This window comes from Aedes albopictus, chromosome 3, assembly GCF_035046485.1.
Source record: "Aedes albopictus strain Foshan chromosome 3, AalbF5, whole genome shotgun sequence".
Lineage (NCBI taxonomy): Eukaryota > Metazoa > Arthropoda > Insecta > Diptera > Culicidae > Aedes > Aedes albopictus.
Genome location: NC_085138.1, coordinates 64,420,292 through 64,436,739, shown reverse-complemented (window position 1 = coordinate 64,436,739; position 16,448 = coordinate 64,420,292). Strand labels below are relative to the sequence as shown.

The following is a 16,448-nucleotide window of genomic DNA, read 5'->3' as shown; positions in this document are numbered from 1 at the left end:
CGGCTATTTTTCATCATGGCGTCGGGGACAACAAATTTGAATTTATTTGTTCTAGCTGTCACGTCGGTTCGTCGGTGTTATAGAGGGGCTAAATAAAATTAACACTTCAACTCTTGAATCAATATATTGCTTCATAAGAGAAAAATCTTTTTTGGATTGACCGACTGTTCATAATATGGAGCTATCTATAATATGGTGCTGGCACGGTAATTATGGTGCTTGCACGGTACTCGTGCGGTTACTGCTTTTAACAAATAAACACTTTCTCGTTTGCGTTTTCGTAAAATTTGTTGTCCGCGATGCCATGACGAAAAATAGCCGAACATTATCGTCACCTCTATAATGGTTCGCGTTGATTTGCTATCTTGACCAAGATCTTGACATTGTTAAGTTCTCCTAATAACCAGTTAATTGGATCTAGACAGACTGTAACTGATAAAAGGAATCAAATATATTAAGTAAAGAGCTCGACGCCAACACCACCCGGTTTGGATTTTGACATTTCTTGGGAGAAACGTTTCATCATCGTGTATTTTTTCCGTGTAAATTGTCTTTTGTGTAAATTATGTTTAGCGTGTTACACCGATCTGACAGCTCTGACAGTAAGGGACTAAACAAAATTACGTAAAGTGTGTACCGAGGATTGTTCACAATCTGCGAACTTGACTGCGGAAAAAATCGTGACCATGACGCCGCTGGTTTCATTCTCCTCCTCACCCCTCAACCCATTGTTTAGTGGCACCAACCGATTGCGATCCCTACACTGATAGACGGTTTGCGGTAATGACGAGCATACAAATGTTTTTAAATTTACCATGGCAAAACGTGATCATCGACCAGCAAACGCTTCTTCTGTGCGCTTTGTTTCCTTACTTATCAACCGGTTTGATAGCCGAGATGTAGCGTGTGAGCCTGATGATCTCAAGGTTCTTGGTTCGAATCCGGCTGCCAACAGATACTTTTTTTGATTGTTTTTAATTATTGGAGTTAAAGGCAAACTACCTGAGTTTAATCGTTTACTCAAATTTGAGCTATTGAGCCAATTTATGGGGTTGCGTAAAAATTTGGGTAGTTTGGCGGCTCCGTGTGCATCATCCCGGGAAAATTCCCCGGGAACGAATCCCCTCTTTGTAATGGGCCTTTTCATTTGACGTCTTAAATCAGCTGATTGTTCGGGCGTTTGACAGTTCTTCAATGAAGATGACACGTTCTTGTTAGCAGCTGTTGTTCAAGCTTTGTAAACAAATGCATGCACGGATCTGTCACATGAAAAGGCCTATCAAATGAATGTGTCGTCATCGGTGGAAGCCCCCTCCAACAACCGTCAAACTTATTTTGACAGTTCACCTCCTCTTCTTCATCGCGCAGAAAATCCACCAAAGTTTTTCCAAGAAGGAATGCTTATCGCGTTGCAACAGTGTTTTTAAATCCGATTTTATTTGATTTCTTCATCCCAAAACCGTGTTTTGGTTCAGTTGTGTTCATATTCGTGAAAAAGTTAATTCAAATCCCGAGAAGAAAATTGGATTTCGAATCCCAACGCGCTCCTCCGACCGTTTTGCCATCAGTCATGTAATTTTCGTTCCACTCCTTTTGCTTCTGATGGGCTGCTGCTGCTACTGCTTGCTGCATCATTATCAACGGGGGGGGCAAGTGAGTGAGTGTGTGTGTGTGGGAGAGAGAGAGCGCAAAAAGTGCAACACATCCAGTCAACAACGAAATCAAACCAGGAAGAAACACTATCGGGGGCGGGTACCACAATGATAATGGACGCACTTAGGAATTACGGGCTGAATCAGCAGCGTACGGAACTTTCGTCAGCGATACAGTTACCCCTGCGGAACACCCGGAGGATTAAGGTTTGTATTAGTCAGTGTTCGACTGTTACTGTGAATCCTGAATAAGTTTGATTTTTTCTTTGCAGTTTACCTGTTTCGATGTGTCGGAGAAGTACATAATTTTTGGTGCCAATTCCGGGTCGCTGTACGTGTACGACCGAGCGAGTGTGAATTTCCTCAGTATAATTCCTAGCCAGCTGGGTACGATCAGCCAGGTGCTGATTTCCGGAAATGGCAAACAGATTGCGGTGGCGAACATGCGGGGGGCGATCGGAGTCGTACTGGATCTGGACAGTTCGGCCTCGAAGGAAGTGCTTCTAACGGAACTGGGTGGAGGTGGTGGCGACGGAGGAGGAGGAGTAGGAGCTGGGGCAGTCGGAGGGCGTTCCGGAACGACGGCATTCGTTACCAGTTTCTGCTGGGGAGAGGACGACAAGGAGCTATACTGCGGAGATTCGAAAGGGACGGTGTCGCTGCTGCAGTTGTCGATGTTCATGGTCAGTACAAAAGTACCTGGTTTGGGAAAGAGATTATTTTAAAGGATTTATTGTCTGATTTTAGGGGCGAAATATTCTCAACATGACGCTCAGCCCGGTGCTTCTGTTGGAAAATAATATCGTACAAATTGATCGCTACAAGGAACTGCTTTTGGTGTCGACGCTTTCCAAATGTGTTCTCTGCAATACGCTACGCGAGGAATTCAAACAGGTACGTAAACATGCGCCTGGCTTATTAATTCTCTGTTGCACCAAAAAGAGAAGGATGGAAGAAGGGACACTTTTATCCTCTTTCATCCCGCTCGGGCTCGTTGTCCTCAATCAAGGAGAATGAGTGAGATAAAAGAAACAGCTGCGTATCCTTCTAACGATACCGATCGGCATCAAGCTACTTTGCAGTAGTGAGGATAATTCCCTTAGGGACTACACTTCCTAGAGAGCATTATGTGGTCGAAGTTCTTTGCATTTTTAGTTGTAGCATAACGCAAAACTTTCACCCGTGTTATCTTCTTCCAGATTGGAAACCGCCCTCGAGATGGCTTATACGGAGCAACGTTCATCGTTTCCAATCCGGAATGTTTCAACACGTCCAGCGACGAAGATTACGAAGACTCCCAGTCGGTGGTGGTGGGTAGCGATGACAACGACAACGATCAACGACCGTCACCATCATCCGCGCAGAGGCAACGCGATTCCTACCCAGAAGATGTGCGGATATTCTGTTCCCGTCCGGGTTCGCGACTGTGGGAAGCCGACCTGGATGGAAATGTCCTGCGAACGCATCAGTTCCGGCAGCGATCGAAGGATCGCGAGGCAAACGGCCCAGGTGGTGAGATAATTGCGTTCAAGCAACTGCAAAAAGTGCTGGAGCGATTGATTCTGGTGCACGACGATCGGGAGATATTCTTGATAGATCCGATCGATTCCCAGGTGGTTTTTTGGATCAACAATGTGGGGGACATTTGTCGGGTGGGTGTCGTTGGGGAGGATATTTACGTGTTTGGGTGTGATCAGACGATGATTAAACTAAGGTTGGAGGTGGAACAAAAGGAACGACCAAAACGGTTGCCAAAGAAGGTAAATGGGCGGAAAAGCTCGCCGTTCAAGGAAAACGGAGTCTACATATTGGACCATTTGTTCAACAATAACGGATCGAAAGAGGGGACGTTGCAAACGGAAAGCACAATCAAGGAAGCTTTGGCTTCGGTTGTTCGAGGGAAGTACGGACGGAATATCAAGCAGATGTTCCTCGGGTATGATCAAGTGGGTCCGGAGAGGCCCAAGAGTTTGAACATTTCCAAGGTGTACAATAGTGAGGAGAGCTATAATAATATTGTTCGAGTCTTGCCCACCGACGAGTCTGGTTTTGTCGAAGATGACTGCTGCGAAGAAGTTGTCCCGAAGAGGAACCCACCAAAGAAGATGTTCTCGATGTCGCTTCTCAGTGATTATCAGCTTAGCGAGGACGATAAGACCGTTCGTAACTTGTACTTGGTGTATCGTTCGTCTACCATTAGTAATCTCAATTTTGCCGATCGCTATGCCAAAATATTCGATGCTTACGATACGGAATCCATTGTTAGCTTATTACATAAGTTGGAAATTGTCATGGACGAGAATAATGAGGAACAGTCCAGGTTAAAGTGTATCAAAATATATTTTGATTACTTGAAAATAGAACTGGTTTGGGAGATTGATGTGGAGTCTAGATCTTTTATCAAGGAATGCTTTATAGAGTACAACAAAATGCTTCTGCATGAAGAGCTTTGCGAGCTGGAGAAATGCGAATCTTGCGGGCATTACTTGAGGACCAATGAGAACTGCCACTATCCGGATATTGGAACTACTCTAGTCCAGTACTATTGGTCTAGGAAGGATTATGCTCAATGCTTCGAGCTTGTACAGCAAATTCCCTTCCTGTGGCACACTATCACCAAATTTTACATCCAGGATAATCGGGAGGACAAAGCAATCCAGTGTATTTGGAACCTGGGCGATCCCAGTCTGCTGGAACGCGCCGCTAGTGAAATGTTCACAATGAGCCACTGGCGCCAACTGTTGGATCTCATGTTGACCTGTTACAATAGCAATAGTTTAATGTGTTTAAACTGTGATAAACTTTGCACGCTTGCCGACCCGGGCCGTAACCCGATGTGGGCCGAACAACAACTTCAAGCTCAAACGCCTGCAGGAAACCCAAAGGACAATAACAATTGCATCACCACTAGAAATAATACCAGTAATAAAGCGATCCACTTCTACAGTTGGAACTATATCTTAAACACTGCCATCGACCAGGAGCAAGTCGATGGCAAAGCTCTGCTAAAGCTGCTACGAGGCTACGACGAGTACATTCCAAAGGGTGCGATCAGCACCAGCTTCTATCTAAAATGCCTACTAAACGTATCGGAATAATCGCATCATACGGAAACGCCTAAAATATCTGTCAAGCTACTAAATACCCTTAGAGCGCATCGTCATATGCTTCAAAATCGAGCATACTAGTGTGAAACAATCAAAAAAATGGTTTTGTTCTGCCAAAAAATATTGTACAAATCACATACACAAACACAATCTGTTCTACAGAGAACTCTGCGAGATTATGTATTTTTTTTAAGAATCAGATTTCATTTTTAAGCCAATTTTAGACTTCGTTTACTGGAAGAGGAACGCGGGTGGTAACGCAGGCGTTACCCCCGGGTAACACACGTCAGCACTTTTGCAGGAAAATGTTTTGTAAACATAATTAGGCAAATTTAGAGGGAAAAATTGTAGTACATTAGCAGTGGTAGTTGGAGTTTGTAAATTACAAGTGTTTTGTTTTTAATCGATGGAAACGATTTTATCTTCTTTTGTTATAACGATTTTCTTCTGTTCTTTCCATCATAACAATATATTAAATATAATTCATATTTGGACATTTCAATTTCAAACATATACAAATTCTCTAGTGGTTAACATTCAAGTGACTCACATGTAAGGATTCATTTTAAAACTAAAAGTGACCAATTGGTCTACTTTCTAGGGGAATTCTAGCAGGAATTGCTAGTGGGGAAACTTACAACGTATTTTCTGAACAGTGATATCTCAGAACGCTTTATAAGGCTGAGAAGAAGAATTCTGTTTCCGTCAAGTTCACGTCTATTTCGGGCACAACCTGAACTCGATTCTCGGCACACCTTCTACGCGACACTATGATACTATGAGGATAATCAAAATATATGATTTGATCGTAGGCATAGAATAATCATATCAAGAATGCCTACTCTGCTGGTGCTCAGGGGGCGTTAATCCCTGGGCAAGTGACACCTGCACCAACAACTTGATGATTTAATTTAGAACCATCCCATCAGGGTAAATCCTGGTTGCAGCTGTGGGCCACCATTTTCCCACATATTTCATCCAGGATTGATCACTTGGAAAGAACGCTGAAAATTGTATCGTGTCGTGTGCTCATTCTATCTCTATTGTTTGTGACTAGCGAGTTGATACTAATTGTTTTTTGAATACTGAGGTGTCCTCTTAGGTCACCTTCAAAGAGGTTTTTAGTTCTTTTTAGCTTCAAAAGACTCTTTGCAGCTTCTAATTGAACAAAGTGATGCAATGGAAGTAGGTATAGGTAGTAAAGTGTCTAGCGCTTTAGGTGGAGTACTCCGCATTGCACTTGTAATTGAAAACGTAGCTATCCTATGAAGTTTCTCCAGCTTCTTTTGGGCTAACCCTTCATTAGTTTTCGGCCATCAGCAGACCAGTGGCGCGTAGGTAACTCTGGTTCTCACATTCGCCGTGTAAATCCAGTGGATCATTTTCGACTTCAGTCCCCATTTTTTACCAAATGTTTTTTTTTTAGTTATCCATAGAGCATTTATAACTTTAAACAACTACCTGCTCAAGATGTAGATTCTAGTTGAGTTTACTGTCAAGATATACACCGAGATACTTTAATTCCAAAAGAGTTCCTTTCAATTTCAAATTACCTATCGATATTTTTTTCTTCCCCGCAAATGGTACGATCGTGGTTTTAGAAGGATTTAGGTTTAGACCAAGACTATCTCATAAATGATTTCAATCAAGCGGAATGAACGCTCAAAATTATAACATAAAATTATGATAATTTTTTAGTGAAAACATCAATTTTCAAGGTGCCTTAGGGCCACTAAGTCGTAAAGTTTTTTTATATATTCCAAATAAATTTATAGAACGTTTACTAGTAGCTCTTGTTTACTCAGTATGGATATGGAGCATATATGAATGCGGAACAAATCTTATATTTTGACGTTTTTTGTTGAGAAAATGTGAATTACTTAAAAGGTGACCCATCTTGCCCCGCACTTTTTTCACGGCGCAAAATCGATCACTTTTCAAAACATCATATTTTGTATTTAATGAACTTTTTATCGACTCTTAGCATAGCTAACTAGTGTATTAAAGAGTAGCGGACGAATACAAACCAATACGATTTGTATTTACAAAGTTATGGTGATCCATCCTTAGGTGACCCATCTTGCCCCGCCCCACCCTACCTAACTTGTACTTTATCAAGAATCTCCTCATGACTTAGCCGAGTATTTTAGAAGAAATAAGATGTATAAATTGAAATGCGGTTATGTAAAATAAGTGAAATACTCCAAGGAATTCAATTGTCAAGAAAGAAATCTTGTGTGGAACTTTCCCTCATTTCTCCGAGTAAATCTTGTAGGAATTTCTAATGGAAAGTGTACAGCAGTAATGTCCGATTAAGTTACAGAATGAATGTCTCAAAAAGAATAATCCACAACAGATGTTTTATGAACAAATCTTAAAAAATTATCAACTTCTGTAAAACAAAAAATGGGAAATCTTTGATGAAATTCTTAAAAGGTAATCATTCAAACGAAAACTGAAACAATATCTCACGAATCTCATGAATGGATATTAATAATCTAAAAACTCCAACTACTACAACGGTAGCATTAGAAAAACCAGCTTTTGATGTAAAACCGTGAAAAAGAAACAACATAAAATTTAATTAGGGCTTTCCGCCGAGTCATCCAGACAAATACACCGAGAGAGAGAGTTGCATTGTTCGCACCTGATATATTACATATATTGGTATATACAAAAGTATCACGTTTTTTTCTCGGAAATAAACATGCTTGCGTATATTTACTCCCAGAGCTCCTGCTGTTCTCTAGAAAGAAAATCTCCCAAAGGGCTTTTTACAACTAATGACCTGCCTTCGCCTGCGGTGTTGTACCCTCCTCCCATGGTCGGGGCCCTCGAATGTTTTCCCAATTGTCGATATCGAGACCCTTCACCTTCTCGTACTCGCCTTCCAGGGTGACCTCCTCGGGCTTCTTCATCAGCAAACCGTGCTTCTCGGCCTCTTCAACCGTTAGTGCGCCTTTCTTGGAGAATGTGTATCTGATTGTTTGAACAAACAAAAACAAAAAAGTTTTACTCGGGTTGTACCGAAAATGTTGCACCGTCTATAGCGGTGTGGTGGGTGATGTAACAATAAACCAGAACCAAGCGATGGAATCTGTATCAAAAAAAAATACCTGAGTTGAGCGAACTGCTTGAGGCCAAAGGATCCGCCAACCATCAGCAGCAGAAATGGAACACCGAACCGGAAGAACTTTCGCTTGGAATAATATTGAAATCTGCTCTGAAAGCTGTTCATGCTGTCTTCTGTCGAGGTGCGATTGTGTATGCTGCAAAAAATACAACACGTTCAGTTTGGTGTGATTTAGCAATGTATTCGCATTGCATAAGACCCTGACTTCCTGGTTGGATTCTGAGACGAGACTCGCGAAGACGGTCTTCTTTTTCTCCAGTTTGTTATTTTTTTCTTTTTCCTGTCTGTGTTGACATTATGTTTTGGGCTGATGGTTCAAACATGTACGTGACCGCATCGTCTCACATGCAGTGTGACTGAATCCCATTCACGCACAAAATCATGTTGAGGTGAAATTTTGCATCGCCAACAATCCCCAAGCAAAGTAATCATTGGAATATTTTGTTTTCAATTTATTTTTGACAGCACAGGAGAAGAAAATGCTGCTCGGAGTGAATTTTGGCTTCAGAATTTATCTCGGATAGCAATACTTTCCTCGTTTTAGGTAACGTAATCAAACGGGCTACATCTGACAGCTCAGTTGAGCTACACTTGACGTTGCTTTTTTTCCTCTTCGCGAGTCTCGTCTCAGGTTGGATTTTCAGTTTTAGTTACCTGAATTAAAAGCGATGAATACCTTATAAAACGGCACGTAATTACAATTTTATGGAAAAATTTAAAAGATGATGATCTCGCGAATCTCCGATGCAGAGCAACAACACTTTGCTAGCCCGAACGATGCGAAAAGGGTGCAAAAAGGAACGAAAAACAGAAAAATCATCAACGACGACTGAGAACTGTCATCATCAATCATTGAAATCTTTCAAGACTGCCAACACGCTAACCCTCAGTTACCCAGATTGATGTCAAAGCGACCCAGACTGAGCAAAACTGCAGTTACTCTAAACTGAGTAAAGGCACCTTTACTCAAATCTGGGTTACCGATGTTGGTGGCAAAATCTGGGTAAACGATACCCAGCTCCTCCGGGGCTTTGATTTTGTTAATTTATTTCCAATTTAGATTTTGATTAAAAAGCTCTCAGTTACCATGTGCTATTCACTTACCTGATGCTGGAAAACAGTTCCCCGGAATAATTCCAGTTTTCCCGTCATTTATCGGCATATTTTTCGCGAAAACATTCATAGTTTCCAGCGTTCTCCTGACCGCTGCCATATTATCAAGCCGAAAAGTGACAAAGTGCCGATTACCCTGATCTTTACCCAAATTCAGCGAATCTGGGTTTTCGGGTTACCCGGATTTTGACAACTGCTAACAACATGAAAATCCGGGTTGAATCGACCCAGTCGATGGGTAGTTTCAGGTTAGCGTGAAGATTTGTTCATAAAGGATTTCCGTGCGGGAACTCAATTTGAGCAGTGATGCCATTATGAAGGGCTGTTTGCAGATCAGAAGAAATTTTTCGACCTATTTTGATGCATGGGAAATTCCTTGCCTGAATCGCCCAAGAAATCCTTTTTCTTCGATCGCAGTACGCAGTTGCGAAGAAATATAGCGCATTTAGTTCACCACTGGACTATCGCACTAGTTTTCACGAGTGCGAAAACGCTAATAAAAGTGCGCGATTGCATCAAATAAACTCGGTGTCTTCAGAGCACTTGTTCTCTATAGATTGAAGAAATAGTGCGCCGAAGACATCAACCTGATTCGATGCAATCGCGCACTTTTATTTACGTTTTCGCACTTATAATGTCGCAGTTCGCAGTCCAGTAGTAAACTAAATGCGGTATAACAATTCAAATGGCAGTCACTGTAAAAAGTTTCTGCCAGGAATCGGTGAAGAAGTTCCTTGAGCGATTCCTGTTGAACTCGAAACTGGGTTTGAATGTTCACATAAGAGTAATCAAACAGTGGGGTGACACAGCTGTCAAACTCGGTACATCGCCGCTTTACCCATCATCGTTTTTGGTACGGCGCCTTTTGGTACCCACTTTCTGGTCGGTTTACCCTCACTTGTTCCAGAATTTCGGGTGTGTGGCTTGTGTGTTGCTAGTGCTTATTTCGGAAGTTACACATTTCAAGCGAAATCGTTGTTTTTAATGATTGTTTATCTTTCTTTATCACTTTGCACGATATTCGATCTTGAATGAAACTGGAACTTTGAACTATTCTTGCATTCAAATTCGATGTAATGTCGCAATTAGTTGAGTAGATGGCGGTAGTGAGCCAACCTATATCGTTTTGAACATTTACACAGGATTCTGCGAAAAAATTGTACTAGCATAAACATCTGTTATCTGTGGTAATACTTATGGCACACATGTGATACAAGAATCACTGTACAATTGCGCTTGAAAATTAGTCAGTCTTGTTTAAATTTTCTTGACACTGCGTACCGTTGTACAGGAATCACACTCGTATCACATGTCTGTCCGGGGTATAAACAACTTTCGTTCTCCTGTATATGGATAGGAGCTGAGACGAGACTCGCGAAGAGGAAAAAAAGCAACGTCAAGTGCAGCCCAACTGAGCTGTCAGTTGTAGCCCGTTTGATTACGTTACCTAAAACGAGGAAAGTATTGCTATCCGAGATAAATTCTGAAGCCAAAATTCACTCTGAGCAGCATTTTCTTCTCCTGTACTGTCAAAAATAAATTGAAAACAAAATATTCCAATGATTACTTTGCTTGGCGATTGTTGGCGATGCATAATTTCACCTCAACATGATTTTGTGCGTGAATGGGATTTAGTTACAATGCATGTGAGGTGATGTGGTCACGTACGTGTTTGAACCACCAGCCCAAAACATAATGTCAACACAGATAGGAAGAAGAAAAAAATAACAAAGTGGAGAAAAAGAAGACCGTCTTCGCGAGTCTCGTCTCAGGATAGGAGGTTTCGCAAGATAAAATTTGGAGAACTCAATACTGTCTTACCCCTTTATTCCCACCTTGCATTCATTTCTACATCAACCTTGTGAATCTGATAAGAAAAACTGGGTACCCTGGATGGAGGTTTCTCGCAGCAGTCACAGCGCCAGTCAGTCAGCGAGTGAGAGTGATCAAAGCCCCATCAGAGTCCCGAGTGGCGGAGTACGTGCAAAATGTAGGTCCTGTGGATCGTTCCAGATTCTCGTGTCAAAATGGTGTAAATCGGTAGAAAATTGATCGGAAAACAATCGCGTCGGGTACCTTCCGTGTGATATCGCTGTAGTTCATTGAGAAAAGTGCTAATCATTGGCGGTAAATTACCGCGAAAAGTGTCTGACCACTTGAAGAAAGTTCGACTTTTCACTTCGGCAGTGGATTACACACACACAAGCACAGCTGCGCTTGTGTTTTTACAGGGAAAGGGGTATTTTGTGCACCTGCGGCGGGGGTGGACGGTGTGTGCAAAGTGCGTGTGAGTGCCGCACTCAAACCGCGGCGGGAATCGAATTTTGTTCGGAAGAGATGCGTTGAGAGCGGGGTGCACTCACCACTGACTGTACTCGCTCTGTTAGTAGTGTGCGTGACATGGTGGTGTTTATTTTCCTTTTGCGGTCGCCACTGTGTGCTTTCATCAGGAGGACGGACGGAAAAGGCGTCGCAAACCGCAAACATAATCGTGATAATCGAATGCTGAATCTTGCCTAGTGCTAAAACACAAGAAACATTAAAAGTAGTGCTAATTAAACTCAGCTGAATGTCGATCAATTGTCGGTGGTATAAAAACGCGTTGATCATAAAGGAAAATTTTCTTTGATGCCGTTCATGACCCCTTGGGATTACACAACAAAGTCTTCGAGAGGGAAAGCAGAATAAAAAAACAGGTAAATACAAAAACATCATTACATCCTAATTCAAGGAGGAATACACTTTTCAATTTAGGTTTACTAGTTAATTTTGTACTTTTCGTCATACTTTACAGTTAGATGATTTTACACAGAAAACGATTGAGGCCTTGCTATTCTGTTTATACCTATATAAAGTGGGACAGCAAACAACGCATTATCAATAGGACCGGTGATTCAATGTTTGAGTATGCATATTGATCCCTAAATCAACAGTAGGTTATAAATAGGACACTGTTAGGACCAATTTGTAATTTCATTGTTAACGTAGCGTTTAGCCATGCCACTTTTAGGGAACTTTGTTCAATAACATGTTTAACGTTTTGCGACCAGTAGTTCCCAATTTAAGATGTGCGTTACATTCCATGCCAGACACAAGATTACTGTAGTTCAGTACATAGCACAGGAATTCTGTAGTACTACAATGTATTATAACTTCTGGCTAAAATCTCTGTTGTTAATTTAATGTATCTGTTAGCAAAAAAAAAGTTTGTCCAGATTCCTTACCCGTGGAACGAATAAATCGTGACGTTTCCGAGGATAGGAACGACATGGGTAGGCCGATTTCGATGGTTGAATTCTCACTTGCTCTTCTTTCATGTAACAATTCCTCTCCAGGATTGGGTCGAATTAGGTTCAACTTGCTTAAAAACCTCCTCGACGTCGCTAAGTGGCGCTTGTTGAACTTGTTCAGTCAGTTCCTGGATAACAAGATCGTTCCGGATGTTTGGAGGCAAGTGAGAGTGATAGCTACTCAAAAACCCGGGAAACCCGCGTCGGATCATAATTCGTACCGTCCAATCGCGATGTTGTCTTGTCTACGGAAGCTGTTGGAGAAGATGATTCTCTTTCGACTGTACAAATGGGTTGAATCGAATGGCATGTTGTCAGATACACAATTTCGTTTCCGCAGGGGCAAAGGAAAGAACGACTGTCTTGCGTTGCTTGCTTCAGAAATTCAGCTTGCCTTTGCTCAAAAATAGCAAATGGGTGTTAAGGGGACTTTTGATTCAGTTTGTGTCGATGTTCTTTTCGACAAACTACACGAAAGTAGCCTTTCACCAAATTTGAACAATTTTTTGTATAATTTGCTGTTTGACAAGCAAATGAGTTTTGCTCATGGTGACTTGACAATTTAGGGCCCATATAGTCGAGGTGGTAAACGCACGGGTATTCAGCATGACCATGCTGAGGGTGACGGGTTCGGTTTCCGGTCGGTCCAGGATCTTTTCGTAAAAGGAAATTTCCTTGACTTCCTTGGGCATAGAGTATCTTCGTGCCTGCCACACGATATACACATGCAAAATGGTTATTGGCAGAGGAAGCTCTCAGTTAAAAACTGTGGAAGTGCTCATTGAACACTAAGCTGAGAAGCAGGCTTTGTCCCAGTGAGGACGTTACGCCAAGAAGAGGAGAGGAGGACTTGACAATTTCACGAATTAGCTACATGGGTCTCCCCCAGGCTTCATGTCTAAGCCCCCTTCTTTACAATTTTTATGTCAGGGACATAGAGATTGTCTCATGGAAAATTGCACGATAAGACAGCTTGCGGATAACTACCGTGTTGTTTCTGTAACGGGATCAATATCAGTCGATCTGCAAGGACCACTACAGGATACTTTGGACAATTTGTCTGCTTGGATTTTCAAGCTGGGTATTGATTTCTCCGGAAAAAAACAGAGATGGTTCTCTTTTGAACCACAACCGGTTAAGTTTCCGCTCCATCTGATGGGTCAGACAGTCATTCATAGCATGTCTTCTCAATATCTCGGCGTCTGGTTCGACTCCAAATGCAGCTGAGGGAAACACATTGTGTATCTGATACAGAAGTGCCCGAAAGCGAATCAACTTTATGCGAACTATAAGCGGAACATGGTGGGGAGCTCACCCGCAAGATCTGATCAGTACCTGTTTTCAATCCGCGGCGAAACCATACTTACTGAAGCTTCAACGGGTTCAGTACCGTTACCATCGGATCGCGTTAGGTTGCAAGAACTCAACTCACACAATGAGTTTAGAGGAACTTGCTGGTGTACAGCCTCTGACAGACCGCTTTGCGGAGTTGTCTTTCCGGTTCCTCATCCGATGCGAGGCTGTAAATCCATTGGTCATAGAAAACTTCGAAAAGCTGCTCGAACAGAATCCTCAAACTCGTTTTATGAGTATATACTACTGATACATAAAGCTGGAGGTAAACCCATCTCCGGTTAACAGCAATCGTGACAACTTCTCAGACTTCGAAAATTCCTCTGTGGATTTTGATTCCTCTATGAAAGATGAGTTCACCGGTATACCAGAATCTTTTCGTTCCGTAGGTATTCCACAAATTTTTGCAAGTAAGTTCGGGCATGTTAGCGGGACAGGCAGTTCTTCACAGATGGTTCAAAAATCAATGATTTGACTGGTTTTGGTGTCTACAATGAATTTTATAGCGCCGCCTTCATGTTTCAAAAGCCCTGGTCGGTATACGTTGCTGAGCTAGCGGATATATTCTACACCTTATAGAGTACGTTAGCACTATTCTACCTGAGCACTACTTTATTTTTACCGACAGTCTAAGTTCTCTGGCGACTGTTCGGTATTCCTGAATGGAATACGCCAAGTCTTGAGTGCTTTGTCCAAATGCCTGTGTCCCTGCACATTGCTGTATTCCGGGCAATAAGAAAGCAGACTCTCTGGCTAAGGTGGGCGCTAGCGAAGGCGATATTTACGAGCGTCAAATCGCCTTCGACAAACTTTTTTGCATTGGCCCGTCAAGAAGCCTTGATCACCTGGCAACACAAATGGAGAGATGGGAAGATGGTTGAACTCTTTCATCCCACAGGTGTCGAAAAAGCCATGGTTCATAGGGTTGGATTTAGGCCGCGATTGCATCGTTGGATGCCCAAGTTTTGCATCTACTCACGATTTTAGGCGCACTTCTTCTTCTTCTTCTTCGTGGCTCTACGTCCCCATTGGGACTTGGCCTGCCTCGCTTCAACTTTTCTTTGAGCACTTCCACAGTTAAAAATTGAAGGGCTTTCTTTGCCTTCATGAATTTGTATATTGTGAGGCAAGTACAGTATCGGACAATAAAAATGCACCAAAGCCGTTTTCCCATACAAACTAGTCAACTTTAGATTGCCATATCTCAGTTATTTCTCAACCGATTGTTTTCAGTTTTTCTTGGACGAACTACAAAACATTTCAATTTTCAAAAATTATAGAAAAAGTATAGTGATAACTATTGTTACAAAAGTTACAGATAGGTTGAATTTTGACAATAAAAATGCATCAACACAAAAAATGTTTTAGCAAAAAATGATTACGTCATATCATTATGGTGTCTTCAGCAAATATGTTCCTTGTGTGATGATGAATAAGTTTGCTAAAGATACTTACATGATTTAACTTCAGCATTTTTTGCTATACAATTTTTTGACTTGGTGCATTTTTATTGTCAAAATTCAACCTATCTGTAACTTTTGTACACACTAAGAATAAATCGCAGAATTCTGTGAAATTTCACCGAAATCTCAACAGCAGATTTTTCGGTGAACTGTTCGGTGATTTTTTGATTCACCGAACAATCTGTGAAAACTGAAAACGCTCAACAGTCAAATTCACCGAACATTTCGGTTACTTTTTCACCGATTTTCGGTGGATTTAATGTTTACTTTTGTTGGTTTCACAGAACTTTCGGTGTTTTTCCACAAATTGACGGTAATTTTTCATTTGGATTTTTTTACGGTTCACCGAATTATTCGGTGTTTTCTTGGAGTTTTCTAGACAAAAAAATCAGCAATAAATTCAATATCTGTTACATTTCGTTAAACATGTAATATTTATTCCAACATTAAACTGTAAGCACATATTACAAAGGCAAAATACAGATTCACAGGACGAAAGGGGTTGTTTTTCTTGCACGATTTTACTTGCTGGGATGCATCACGGTGAAATGTCCGGGCACTTCAATCTGGTAGAAACAGAAGCCAAATAATTGTCTATAAACATATATTATGAAGGTGCAAATAGCACTTACTTACGAAAAACCCCATTCAGCCTCTTTTCCATCTATTGAACATTTTTGTTAGATTTCACTTTAGTTTTAGTTACTACTTTCACGAAATAACAAATAAAGCCAACTAGTTGTGTTTTGACACCCTGGGCGCTCTTGGGAATATGGCTGACTACTGATTTCACAGAAATTCGGTGAAAATCACAGTCTGCGGTAAAACTTTGGTTGTTTACCGAACTGAAATGTAAAAAGTACACAGAATTTTGTAATTTATTTGCCTTCACCGAATTTTCGGTGGCGTTTTGACAGTTGGATTGGAAACATTCGAATTTCACAGAAAGATTTGTGGAAACATGGTTTACAGTTTAGATTCGGTGAAACATTCCACAGAATTCTGTGATTCATTCTTAGTGTGTAACAATAGTTATCACTGTACTTTTTCAATAGATTTGGAAAATTGAAATGTTTTGTAGTTCGTCACAGAAAAATGGAATCAATCGGTTGAGAAGTAACTGAGATACGGCAATCTAAAGTTGACTAGTTTGTATGGGAAAGCTGCTTTGATGCATTTTTATTGTGCGATACTGTACATACAATAATACATTATACCCAGGAAGTTGAGATCCAGCGCAAGGGATCGGATCTTCTTATGTAACTCACTAGACGTGAGCCAGAACATTATGGTTTATCTTACTTCTTGAGATTTGTGCTTTGCCGCAAGCCTATTGG

The 16,448-nt window shown here is 41.3% G+C and overlaps 2 protein-coding genes across 2 annotated transcripts; one reads left to right on the top strand and one right to left on the bottom strand.

The window, feature by feature from the left end:
* The first annotated feature begins 1,341 nt into the window (after positions 1 to 1,341).
* On the top strand, positions 1,342 to 5,628 carry LOC109413664 (BLOC-2 complex member HPS5 homolog). The gene is made up of 4 exons (XM_019687368.3): positions 1,342 to 1,859; positions 1,925 to 2,335; positions 2,400 to 2,546; positions 2,852 to 5,628. Exons 1-4 carry the CDS (start codon positions 1,761 to 1,763, stop codon positions 4,748 to 4,750), a joined length of 2,556 nt encoding a protein of 851 aa, XP_019542913.3. The 5' UTR covers positions 1,342 to 1,760; the 3' UTR covers positions 4,751 to 5,628.
* Positions 5,629 to 7,391: 1,763 nt separating this feature from the next.
* Positions 7,392 to 8,609, bottom strand: LOC109413665 (cytochrome c oxidase assembly protein COX16 homolog, mitochondrial). Its single transcript, XM_062855892.1, has 3 exons — positions 8,592 to 8,609; positions 7,876 to 8,028; positions 7,392 to 7,738 (listed from the first exon to the last, which is right to left on the bottom strand). The coding sequence occupies exons 2-3, from the start codon at positions 7,995 to 7,997 to the stop codon at positions 7,540 to 7,542; spliced, it is 321 nt and encodes a 106-aa protein (XP_062711876.1). The 5' UTR covers positions 7,998 to 8,028; positions 8,592 to 8,609; the 3' UTR covers positions 7,392 to 7,539.
* Positions 8,610 to 16,448: the final 7,839 nt, after the last annotated feature.

Excerpts from the sequence above, each read along its gene's own strand:
- LOC109413665 (XM_062855892.1), bottom strand. The coding sequence starts at position 7,997 with ATGAACAGCTTTCAGAGCAGATTTCAATATTATTCCAAGCGAAAGTTC. Across the intron at positions 7,739-7,875 it reads AAGCAGTTCGCTCAACTCAG|ATACACATTCTCCAAGAAAG; the intron begins GTATTTTTTTTT and ends TCAAACAATCAG.
- LOC109413664 (XM_019687368.3), top strand. The coding sequence starts at position 1,761 with ATGATAATGGACGCACTTAGGAATTACGGGCTGAATCAGCAGCGTACG. Across the intron at positions 1,860-1,924 it reads GGAACACCCGGAGGATTAAG|TTTACCTGTTTCGATGTGTC; the intron begins GTTTGTATTAGT and ends TTTTCTTTGCAG. Across the intron at positions 2,547-2,851 it reads TACGCGAGGAATTCAAACAG|ATTGGAAACCGCCCTCGAGA; the intron begins GTACGTAAACAT and ends ATCTTCTTCCAG.